This window comes from Rutidosis leptorrhynchoides, chromosome 2 (genome assembly GCF_046630445.1).
Source record: "Rutidosis leptorrhynchoides isolate AG116_Rl617_1_P2 chromosome 2, CSIRO_AGI_Rlap_v1, whole genome shotgun sequence".
Taxonomy (NCBI): domain Eukaryota; kingdom Viridiplantae; phylum Streptophyta; class Magnoliopsida; order Asterales; family Asteraceae; genus Rutidosis; species Rutidosis leptorrhynchoides.
Genome location: NC_092334.1, coordinates 694,262,878 through 694,275,491, shown reverse-complemented (window position 1 = coordinate 694,275,491; position 12,614 = coordinate 694,262,878). Strand labels below are relative to the sequence as shown.

Sequence of the window (12,614 nt, the reverse complement as noted above, 5' to 3'; positions counted from 1 at the left end):
GCTGAAAACAGTAGTTCTAATCGCTTCCTTGTGCATGAATCCAAGATTCTGGATATACACAAATGTTCGATAATGGAATCGAGAAACATTTCATTCTTTGAAAAGGTTTCTCCGTACATTACAAATGAACCTTGAAATTCGCCTAGGATAGACGATGAAGGTGTTCAAGATGAGACACCTATGATTCAAGAGGAACTAGTAGAATTAAAGCAACATCCTCGATAAATGGTATACGTATTATGCTTATGGAGGAACTAATACTGAATGTAAAAGATATACATGATATTTTTAACTTTCTTAATGGTATATTTAACGCAGTGTTTAAGTATATGAAGTCAATTTTGTCATGATACAAGGGATATGGTGTGACATTTCTTGTGACAAAAGCTATGGAGAATATGAATGATGTGTCTTTTATTCTAATGCTTTGGACATAAAGTCTATGGAGTACTAGACTTGGACTTGTTAATGATGATCATCTGCAGAGATTAATTAACAACTAATATTTCACTATGTTGAATTTATTTAAAGGCAAAATCGCTTTCATTTAGTAATAGAAGCAATGATGATCATCTGTGGAGACTATTTAACAACTAATATTTCACTGTGTTGAATTTATTTAAAGGCAAAATCGCTTTCGTTTAGTAATAGAAGCATGTGGTATATTGTGCTAGATTTGAAAACATCATTGATGATGTAAATTATATCATTTTAAGTGGGATTATGATACTGAAGATAATTATAAATATAAAGATGTCAATCTGTATTATTTTGTATTATCTTGAGATTTAAATTACCTAACCAGAATTCAGATGTGAAAATATAATTTGGGTGCGAGAACTTTGTTAAGTTTTCTAAATTCGACGTCTTTAGGTTAAACCGAGAATATGATTAAGAATTGCTCAAATGTGTTAAAATATGGATAACAAAAGATGTAAATTTTATGTGTGGGCATTTGAAATCTTCATTGATTAGAATCATTAAATATATATGATTATGATATCAACTTGCAAGACATGTGAGGGAACTTTTGAAAGGATAAGCAGTAACCCTTGTTAGTTGTGTAAAATGAACGCAATAGCTTGAAAATGTAGGGGTGTCTTGTATTTTGATATCAAGAACATGATTCATGATAACGCGTTTTAATGTATTTAATGAGTTGTACTCGATCTGACTTAGCATATGTTGTAAGTAAGATAAGTAGATATAAGAGTAATCCAAATACATTTCATTAGAGTTGTATGATTAGGTTAATTCAGTGACAGATATCCTGCGGTGATCGAGGGACACTGTGAAGCAAACTGGATATCTAATAAGAATGATTCCAGTTAGACAAGTGGGTATGTATTCACACTTAGATGTGATGCTATATCGTGAAAATCATTTAAACAAACATTTATTGCTATATCCACGATGGAATCAGAATTCATCGCTTTAGATAAAGCTAGTGAAGTGGTAGAATGGCTACGTTAAATCCTTAAGGATATACAAAAATAGCCTACGCAGGTGTCGGTCATATGTATACATTGTAATATCCAATCGGTGATTGGTAGAGCTCATATTACAATGTATAATGGTAAGACTGGTGTAGACATAATAAAGTACGACAACTAATCTCTAGAGAAATTATCACTATTGACTATGTAAAGTCAAAGGATAATATTGCGGATCCACAAACAAAAGGCTTAAGCAGAGAGTTAGTGTATAAGTCGTGTGTGGGAATGAGACTGAAGCCCCTGAAAGGCTAAGTTTATATGAAGGAAAACCTAACTCAGTTGACGGGAGATCCCAATATATGAGTTCAATAGGACAACCTACTTGTATGAACTGGTGAAGTCACTGTGGGGGAGTTAATTACTAAACTAGCAACCCCTACACCTTTTAAAAGGAGTTTACTAATTAAGAGTAGACTTCCTAGTCCATTCCTAAAAGTGACATGTAAGAGGATAAACCTATAGCTTTTAATGATTCAACTGAAATAACCATGTGTGGTTAATCAATAGCCATTCGGTGATGAAATCACCTATGTGAGAGAGAAGTGGGGTAGCTTCGAATGGTATTGTTGGATCACAAAACTTAATAAGCTCTCGCAGAATCAGGCTAATGTTCATGACCATAACGAACATAACTATGAGGAATTAACGTTGTCATGGAGAGTCTTGTGTGAAGCGTATTGTCGCCTACACAAATGGCAGACGAGTTCAAAGACATCGCCGTCTACTTAGAGCCAGTATACTAAGTGCGTTTCATAAGTGAAAGTTCAAAGGGTAACACCTACTTATTGTATGCAAGATTCAACTGTTGAAACTTAATCGAAATATTGTTGTTTCTAAGATCGATCTCCATTCATGTGGGGGATTGTTGAAAAAAATTGGTTAAATGCGTGTTTTCACCAATGTTTGGACACAAATAAATATATAATGAATTGATATATATTAACGAATATTTAGTGGATTGTGTAGCCTCTAACGAGGGCTTTACAACGAACTAAAGTGTGTCCAAAACGGATTACTGGTGAATGAGATATCGAATCTCAAATTCATTTGATTGGTACAAAATCTGAGATGATTTGTAAGTTTGAAATTTGTCCCACATAGAAAGTGAGATCAAACTTAATGTTATTGCTCCAACTATAAATATGAGCCTTTAGGGATGAAGAAAGACACACCAAAGATTGTATAAGCATTCTTATACAATATGAGTTTTCATCTTAGCAGTAACAGGGTCTCCCCGTTCTGGTTACTTTCAGGCAAGTGTTCAAGTCCGGCAGTACGGTGCTTCGGACCGGTGTACCCTGAGAACAAACGTCGAATTTGTTTAAGGGAATTGTGTCAAACACAAGCCCGGTTCAACTATAATATCTGTTAGATCGTTTTTAACTTTCACTTTTAATTTTTTATTAGCAATCTAATTATTACGTTTATAATAACATGTTTAGTTATTTCAGTTTTGTATACATATTTACATACACAAACACCAATTTCAAGAGTGAATCCAGCCAACATACTCGTTTGATTTTGTTTTGATTTCCTAAAAGGGGAATTTTGCACTGACAGAATGAGATGTACTCCGTTAATGGGTGTTTTGCGGTGGTGGTAAAAAAATGAAAGAGAAATAGCAACATAGAGTAGCTTAGACCACCATTAACGCAACGTTATGGCCTGAAAATTACCACCATCTGGTGGCGCCGTAACGCAGCGTGATCGGAGCAAAAAGCTACAGGCGCGATGGCTGCTTCACGGGCAGAGAAATGACGTGTTTAAAGCTCACAACCAATAACAAACAGCCACCTCCTTTGTTCCATATGTTTATATTTTAATTTTTAGTTTTAATTTTTTTAGTGTATTGTGGTACAGTTGAAGAAGAAAGGTCGACATAGTCCTGCAAATTGGAGATAAAATAAAGAAAGTTACATTTTATGCCCTTAGACTTTGTATGAATTTACAAAATTCATACAAACTATAATAACTTAATCAAAAAAATATTTTAAAATAATTAATAATTTAAAACTAAATACGGTATAATATAAAAACTTAACAAAAAATAAAAAATAAAAAATAAAATGTGGGACCAATTTTTCTATCACACAACCATCACGCCTACCAATACAAACTTCATCACACCATCACCCCATCACATTTTCCAACTCAGCACTATACCTCACAAAAAACCCCATCACCCCATCACCATTATATATGGTCTTAGGGGATGGCGATGGACTGCCGGTTGAAATAGATAAGAGAAAGGGGCAGTAAAAAGGACCTAATTAATGCACATCTTCTACTAAAAAAATGTAGCTGTAGGAGTCAAATCATTCTCTTTTTTCCTTTCTTATCCGTATCCCACCCATCCATCCCTATTTGACGGCATCCCATGCCATCCATCCTAATAATTACTTCTCATTTATTTTTCTTTAATTTTTATGTAATTTAATCATATCATAACAAATTTGATATTATAATACAATAATCATTAACAATAAATAATTTTTTAATTTAGTTTACCCGACTTAAAAATGAAAATTATAAGTATCGATTTGAAAGTGGATTTTTTTACCGTAAATTAATTGACGGGATTAAAATAAAATAAAAGTTGAAATTATTTGACTTGAAAAAGTAAAAGTTGAAATTATTTAACATGACTAAAGAAAAAACTGAAATTATTTGATGTTACTATAGCAAAAGCTGAAATTATTTGACGCGACTCTTTAGGTTCTTCGCCAAGAGGGAAATTTGGTGGTTGAAAATGATCACCTTCTTCTCGTCTCCATTGATTAAGTTGACTACGAACTCATCCCCAATTCATCCAGAATTGGTGATGACTAATTGGTTGATCCATTCTGGTTACACTGCTTTCGGAGCTCAAGTGAAACTCCATATCGGAATAGCTGTCAGAATCCGAGGAACTCGAACTAGTTGCGGAATTCATCTTGTACAATCAGGGAAATGATTTTTGATAGGGAATAGATTATAGGACTTAGTTTGGTATTCTCCATTACATAACTTACATATGTATATGTAATACCAAAATCTCATAAGTTACGGAGGGATTTTCAAAAGATGTCAGGCAAAGTTTACTGCAATAGATAAGCTAAGATATGAATTTGTCTATACACTATCTATGCAATAAATGCAGTAAGACGTGTCTAGACTAAGAATGATAAGCAAGTATTTTCCGACAAGAATGATAAGAAAAACTTTTGACATTTAGACATGGTCAAAGTCCAGACTCACTAATGCATCTTAACAACTATTAGTTAGACACACTAATGCAAGACCTGGTTCGCTAAGACTAATGCTTTGATACCAACTGAAGCGACCCGTCCAAATCCATCTGGACGAATACATCAACGTCTGGTCCCATTGCGAGGTATTGACCTCTATATGATACGTTTTACAAACATTGCATTCTTTTAAAAGACACATCGTCTATAAATCCAAGTATTTTGACATATGATGACTTTTGCGTATAGACAATCATCATAAATAACATTTTACAACATAACCACTGTAATGATTTCCAAATCTGATACTCGATGATAATTTTGAATGCAACGTCTTTTGAAATATGTAATGAACGACTTTATGTAATATCTTTAAAATGAGCAAATGCACAGCGGAAGATTTCTTTAATACCCGAGAATAAACATGCTTAAAAGTGTCAACCAAAAGGTTGGTGAGTTCATAGGTTTATCATAAACAATCATTTCAATACTTTTAATAGACCACAAGATTTCATTTTCATAACAATGTGCAGGAACTCTCATCTGCAAAATCCATTCATACGAATAAACACATGGTAACCGACATTAACAAAATGCATCTAAAATATCCCCAAACATACATGAGCACTCATATGTATAATAAAATCGAAGTACTAAAGCAGTTCATATCACTGACTGGGGCGTGTTAGTGCTCATAGATCTATCTTGAGGATTCACGTCAATTAGTGTCATTTCACTAATTCTTAGGTTACCTAGCAAAAGGGGTGATATCCGGTATAATAATTCAGTCGTAGAATGTTTTTAAGTACTTGTGTCTATTTCGTCAAACATTTATAAAAGCAGCGCATGTATTCTCAGCTCAAAAATATATATTGCAAAAACATTTAAAAAGGGAGCAAATGAAACTCACGATACGATATTTTGTAGTAAAATGTGCATACGACGAAACTGAACCATTGCAGGGTTGGCCTCGGATTCACGAACCTATATCGATTATATATGTTAAAACATATACTGAACATGTAATAGAAATCAAACCAGTTTTTATATATCAATTATATAATATATTACTTATTTAAAATAGTAATGTATTTGTTATTTCAAATGTTATATATATATATATATATATATATATATATATATATATATATATATATATATATATATATATATATATATATATATATATATATATATGTTATATTAATATTCTATATATAAGTATTTATTTTTATATGATATTAATAATATTTATAATAATATATCAATTAATTAATATATTAAAATATCTTTAATACTTATGTAATATTAATATAATTATATTATATGTAGTAAATATACTTTTATGTATCTAATATTTATTTGGTAAAATAATATTAATAATAATAATAATGAATAAAGAATTATATTATTTTGTAATAATAATAATAATCATATTAATAATGATAATGATAATGATAATGATAATAATGATAAAAATAATAATAATTTTATTTAATAATGAAAATAATAATTTTTATAATAATAATAGTCATTTTATTTGTAGTAATAATACTATATTAATAACAATGATAATAATAATAATAATTATAATGATAATAATGTTAATAGTAAATATTATAATAATAATAAAAATATTAATAATAATAATAGTAATAGTAATAATATTAAAAATAATAATAATAATGATAATAATAATACTAATAATAATAATAATAAAATGATAATTTTAATAAAAATGATACTTTTAATAATAATGATAATTTTAATAATAATAACAATACTCATAATAATTCTTATATTAGTATTAATAATAATAATAATAATAAAAATCATAATAATAATAACTAAAATCATAATTTACTAATACTAATAATAATAATAATAATAATAATAATAATAATAATAATAATAATAATAATAATAATAATAATAATAATAATAATAATAATAATAATAATAATACCTTAAAATGATTAACAAGCTTCCAAAAAAATAAACTGTCACTGCCCAGGCTCGAACCCGGGACCTCTCGTTCAACAGACACACGCCCGACCACTGCTCCACTAGTTTCTTTCTGTTTTAACCCGCTCGATTATATTTTTAATATGTATGAATTGTTTATCACCGTTAACCTATAATCATATGATCATCATAATATCATCATCATCCTAATAAACTAATTATCATCATCATCTTGATTCACAACATCACATCTCCGAACAGCATCATTCTCATACCCATTTTCTTATCATCATCATCAATATCGTTCTATAATCATCGTCACAATCATGTTTAATATACTTTATATATATATATATATATATATATATATATATATATATATATATATATATATATGTGTGTGTGTGTGTGTGTATGTATGTGTGTATATGTATATGTATATATGTGTATATGTATATGCATATATATATATATATATGTATATATATATATATATATATATATATTTATATGGAGTATATATGTATATATATATATATATATATATATATATATACATATACGTATATACATATACATATATATATACATATATATATATATATATATATATATATATATATATATATATATATATATATATATATATATATATATATATATATATATATATATATATATAGATATATTTTAAATACTAATTATAATAATATCATATTTTTATTTATTTTACATAATTAGTTTTAATATCTAAATCATATGATATATTTCAAATTATTATATATATATATATATATATATATATATATATATTTAAATATGTGCATATCTATTTACGAATTGTTGTTCGTGAATCGTCGGAAATAGTCGAAAGGCAACTGAATATATGAAATTAGTTCAAAAATTTTGAGATTCAACTTTACAGACTTTGCTTATCTTGTCAGAATTATTAACTTATTTAAAGATTTGGATTAAAATAAGTCGAAATTTTTCGGGTCGTTACATGGTGGATTTCCAAAGGAAACACATGGTTGGGGTGTCTTTAACAAATATACACCATTTTAAACTTAAGATCATGTGTGACAATTAATCGACAATTTCCATTTCAGAGAATATATTTCCACATGATCCGAAAAACATGTTGAAATAGATAGACACTCCATCAAAAAAAAGCTCGAAGCAGAAATCATATCGCTTCATTCGTCAAGATCTAAAGATCAACTAGCATATGTCTTCACAAAAGCCGTCAACGGAAGACTCTTCATCGAAGCATTAGCCAAGTTTAAATTCGAAATCCCGCTATTTAACTTGAATGGGAGGGTAAGATATAAACAAAAGAAAAGAAGAATACTTACCTCGAAAAGGATCATATATGATCAATTGATCGTCATCTCGCATATTGAAGAAGATAACAAATCAAGTATGACAGAAGTATACAAGGGCTCGAATACCACTAGTTTCCATATGTGTCAAGAAATTGAATACTTTCCATAAATAACAATGGCACATTGCCTTTCTTATCATTATAGTCGTTAGGTTCTTATGTATAAATAGAACAAGCATTGTAAAGAATACAAATTTTCAAGCATACATGAATACAATTTAATTTTCCATTTTTGTTCATACTTTACATTAGAAAGCATGTAAAGGATCAAATTGTAGTTGATTTGGCAGAGAAGGAAAGAACTCAAGGCAAAGAGAATGAGGAGAAGATTTTTCAAGTAAACTCATTGTAATAGATTATAACTAGTTGGGCAACCTGGCTTTTCGCCGATTCTTCACTATTGATTAACATTAATTACATAGCTAATTATTGAGAAAGTAATTGTTTATCATTTTTCTGTTTTATTTTTCTCGTTTTGTCGAGAAAGGATCCAAAATAGTTATGTGATTGATTTGTAATAAGCGTGAAAGTAATTATTTATCATTTTTTGTTTTAGTTTTCTTCTTGTCGAGAGAAAAGACCTAAATGGTCAATTAATAAAGCGAGACATACATCAACGATTGGTACAAACCATGGGCGATTTTATGTAGCGGCAAGGGGGCGCCCGCCCCAGTGAATTTGCAATTTTCAGTGTAAAAATTTTGAATTTTTCGACTTTGCCCCTAGTGAATTTTTTGTTGCCCCAAAACATACATATTTTGCCGCAAAAACATTCAAATGTTGTCCAAAAACATCCAAATTTTACCAAAAAACCTTAAAATTTTGCCCAAAAAGCTTCATATTTTGCCCAAAAAACCTCTATTTCTGGCCAAAATATTGCTACGTTTTAAAAAAAAAAAATTCACCCCCGGTGAAATTTTTTTTTCTTCCGCCACTGGTACAAACTATTTAATAAAATAGAAAAAACTATTTATAATATATATATATATATATATATATATATATATATATATATATATATATATATATATATATATATATATATATATATATATATATATATATATATATATAGTGGTAGGATCAAGAGGGAAGTAATCATTCGGGGGGAAGCGGGGGGAAGCAAATTTTTTTTTTTCGTTTTTTGAAAAAACTTTGTTCACGAACATTATAGATGAGATGAAAATATGAACATTTAGTAGAGACACTTTGTGATAAATGTTTTTATTTTGGCGGGAAAAAAACTCTCGAAGAAGTAATATATAACAATTATCGTGTTTTTCGAGCGTATTTTGAGGTTTTAGCTATTGGGGTTTAGATATTAGGATTTAGATATTAGGGTTTATAGGGTTTAGAAATTTAGGGTTTAGGGTTTAGATTTAAGGTTTAGATTTAGGATTTAGATTGAGTTTTTAACACGAACGGTTTAAAGTTTAAGGTTTAGGGTTTAGGGTTTAGGGTTTAGGGTTTGGTGTTTTGGGTTTATGGAATAAACCCAAAACACCAAACCCTAAACCCTAAACCCTAAACTCTAAATCGGGTTAAATTTTACTTCACAAAACATGAAAAAAAACGTTCATATTCTTCACGAACAATATTATCTTGAATGTTATTTTTGTCGATCTTTTTCCCGCCTAAATAATAACATTCATCACAAAGTGTCTCTTCTAAATGTTCATATTTTAGTGTGATCTTGTTGCCGGAAAAAAAAATTCAAAAAAAACGAAAAATAAATTTTTGGTTCCCCTCGTTTCCCCCCGATTGGTTACTTCCCCATTGATCCTGCCCCTATATATATATATATATAATAACAATAGAACGGTTATTAAAAAATGAGTTACGTGATTAATTTGAAATAAAAAAAATTTAAACAATAATAAAGTGAAAATTTATGTTATTGAATTAATAATAATAATAATAATAATAATAATAATAATAATAATAATAATAACAATAATAATAATAATAATGAATAGTTATTAAATAGTAAAAATTGTGTGGTCGATTTATAATGAATGAGAAATTTTACGGTTAAAAAATTTGTGTGGTCGATTTATAATGAATGAGAAGTTTTATGTTTAAATTATAAAATGTGAAAAGTTTGGGTTAAGTGTATAAAAACTATAAAGTTAAGTATTATAAAGGTTGTGGTTGAATTGTAAGAAATAAAAAATTTCTTGTAAATGTGTGAAGCTTATAAACGTCACTATTCATTTGACCTATGTCTTTTAGATATATAGATTAAAATTAATGTAAAATTAAAGGTTATTCTAGTTTAATTCTTTCATTTAGAAGTTTAATTCTTACCAAAGGGTCATTATTGGCCTGACGGTATTAGGGTGCCCTTTGACCTTGAGATCATGGTTCAAGTCTTGGCGCGGACATTACGTATATATTCGTGTTAAAAGTGTGGGCGTTTGCCTTTAAGAAAATAAAAGTTTAATTCTTTCAGTTAAGAGTTAGTAGTCTTGTAAAGTTTTGATATCATTGCTTCATTGGTATCCATATTTCATGGATTCGAGAGTGACCCAACTAACAACTAACAACTAACAACTAACAACTAACAACTAACAACTAACAACTAACCTTGTCTTTAAAAAAAAAAAATAAAAAAAAAAAAAAAAAATACCGGGGATGAGATTGTCAGAAACTGAACAAGTGAACATGATCCAAGTTATTAGAATTTAACTGTATTATTTGACGCGGAGATTAAATTTATAGATTTAATTCGAAGAGTTATTACTTAATAATTATACTAATAAAACTAATTATTTTTCACATCTGACGTGTTTATCCTACAAACGTGCGTCAGCCAATGTTTTGGTTGTTTTTTATTTTAAACAACTATATATAGATGGCCGGTGTAAAATCGTTTTATCTAATTATATTGATTTGATCAAAATTTATTTTTGTAGCATATATTGAAAAATAGGTACCTTCAAATGCCTGGATATTCTGCTCTCAATTGCAGTAGCGGGTTCCTTTAATATAAACAGCAATAAATCAGTGGGTAGGTTAATATAAGACCAAATCAACTGAAAGGTAGAAATAAAGAAAATACTGGGCTTACTTGAGTTGGATCATGTTTTTGTTGAAGTTGCAAAGCTTTCTCAAGTTTACTGACTACCTGATCGATATCTGGACGTTCTGCCCGCTTCTCCTTTATGCAACGGTATGCTGTTTCCGTAAAGAGGTTGAGTGATTTCAGGTCCATTTGCCTTCGAAGATCTGGATCGATCCTGTCATCCAATCTTTTCTCTTCATGATGTTGTCTTGCCAATCGAGAGAAGTACCACGTATCATCCTCGTTTGGTGGGGTATCGTATGTTGATGCTTCCCTCCCAAACAAGAGTTCAAATAGAACAACTCCAAACGAGAACACATCTGACTTATGACTCAAACTATGATTATTGTTATATGCTGGGTCCCTATACCCCGAATTTCCCAAGTGTTCACTAGGTATGTGATCATCGCCCCTTTTAACTATCCAAAAATCTCCAAAACCAGATAACTTGGGTTCCCAGTTGTCATCTAGTAAGATTTTCGAGCTCTTAATATTACCATGTATTATAGTTTTATCATAAACCCTAAGGATATCATTATGTAAGTAACCTAAAGCATGTGCAACTCCGACACATATATGCAGTCTTTGCATCCATGTGAGTGTTTGCGAGTCACCTAGATATTTGTTGAGACTTCCGTTGGCAACATGCTTTTTCGTAATTATACTATTATCGCCTCCATCACCCGTATCAGAATACTTAAAAACAGAGTTGATGTTTTTATGATTAGTGATGGAAATCATCGGCAACTCGCGGATTGCAGCGTTTCTCAGTGGGTATCGTGCTGCAACGATATTGATCAACTGTCCAGATTCAGAAAGTTGTCCTTTGTAATGCTTTATACCATTTGTTCTTCCTACTGAGATGAGATTTTCATCAGCAAAGTTGTTAGTCGCTGTTGCTATCTCATCATACGGAATTGTTATGCTAGCCACGTCTTCGTGGTATGTGTCAATGGAAGATGACGCCATGGTGTTTAGGGGATTCTCGTGTTGTTCGTGTTGTCAATGTACTGATCTTTAAATGTCAAGATGTTTAGGGGGCTGAACAAAAGGTTTGCTTTTTTCTTGTTTTAATCTCTCTTGGGTTGAGGTAGGTACGTATATATAGAGAGAGAGAGAGCAAATAAATAACTGCAGGAACTAATCTCTCAACCATTGATTTAATTCAATCTAATCAATTTAATTAAAAATATATAATTAATACAAAAGGTTAAATTAGTAAATTTGCTACTACACTATATTTTAAGGATGCAATGATAGGTGTAACTGCTGTTTACTCATTTCCTTTTTATTTTTCAACCGAACAATTTAAATTCACCGTTTTTTCCTCCGATCTAATTATGATACTCTTATTTTCTAAATTATCATCATATACATATGTGATCATTTTTAGGTGTTCTCATTCAAAATTCACTTATTATATGTTCATTTGCTAGGGTTCATATTTGCACTTATTATATGTTCATTAAATTGAGACG

The 12,614-nt window shown here is 29.8% G+C and overlaps 1 protein-coding gene across 1 annotated transcript in view; it reads right to left on the bottom strand.

Annotated features, from left to right (window-relative positions):
• The window catches only part of LOC139890392 (receptor like protein kinase S.2-like), a 28,742-nt gene extending 16,637 nt beyond the window's left edge, over positions 1–12,105 (bottom strand). Inside the window, exons 1-2 of the mRNA XM_071873277.1 lie at positions 11,143–12,105; positions 11,009–11,053 (exon numbers count right to left, since the gene is read on the bottom strand). Of these exons, the coding sequence (XP_071729378.1) occupies positions 11,009–11,053; positions 11,143–12,105 (1,008 nt within the window). The remainder of the gene's footprint in view (positions 1–11,008; positions 11,054–11,142) is intronic.
• Positions 12,106–12,614: the final 509 nt, after the last annotated feature.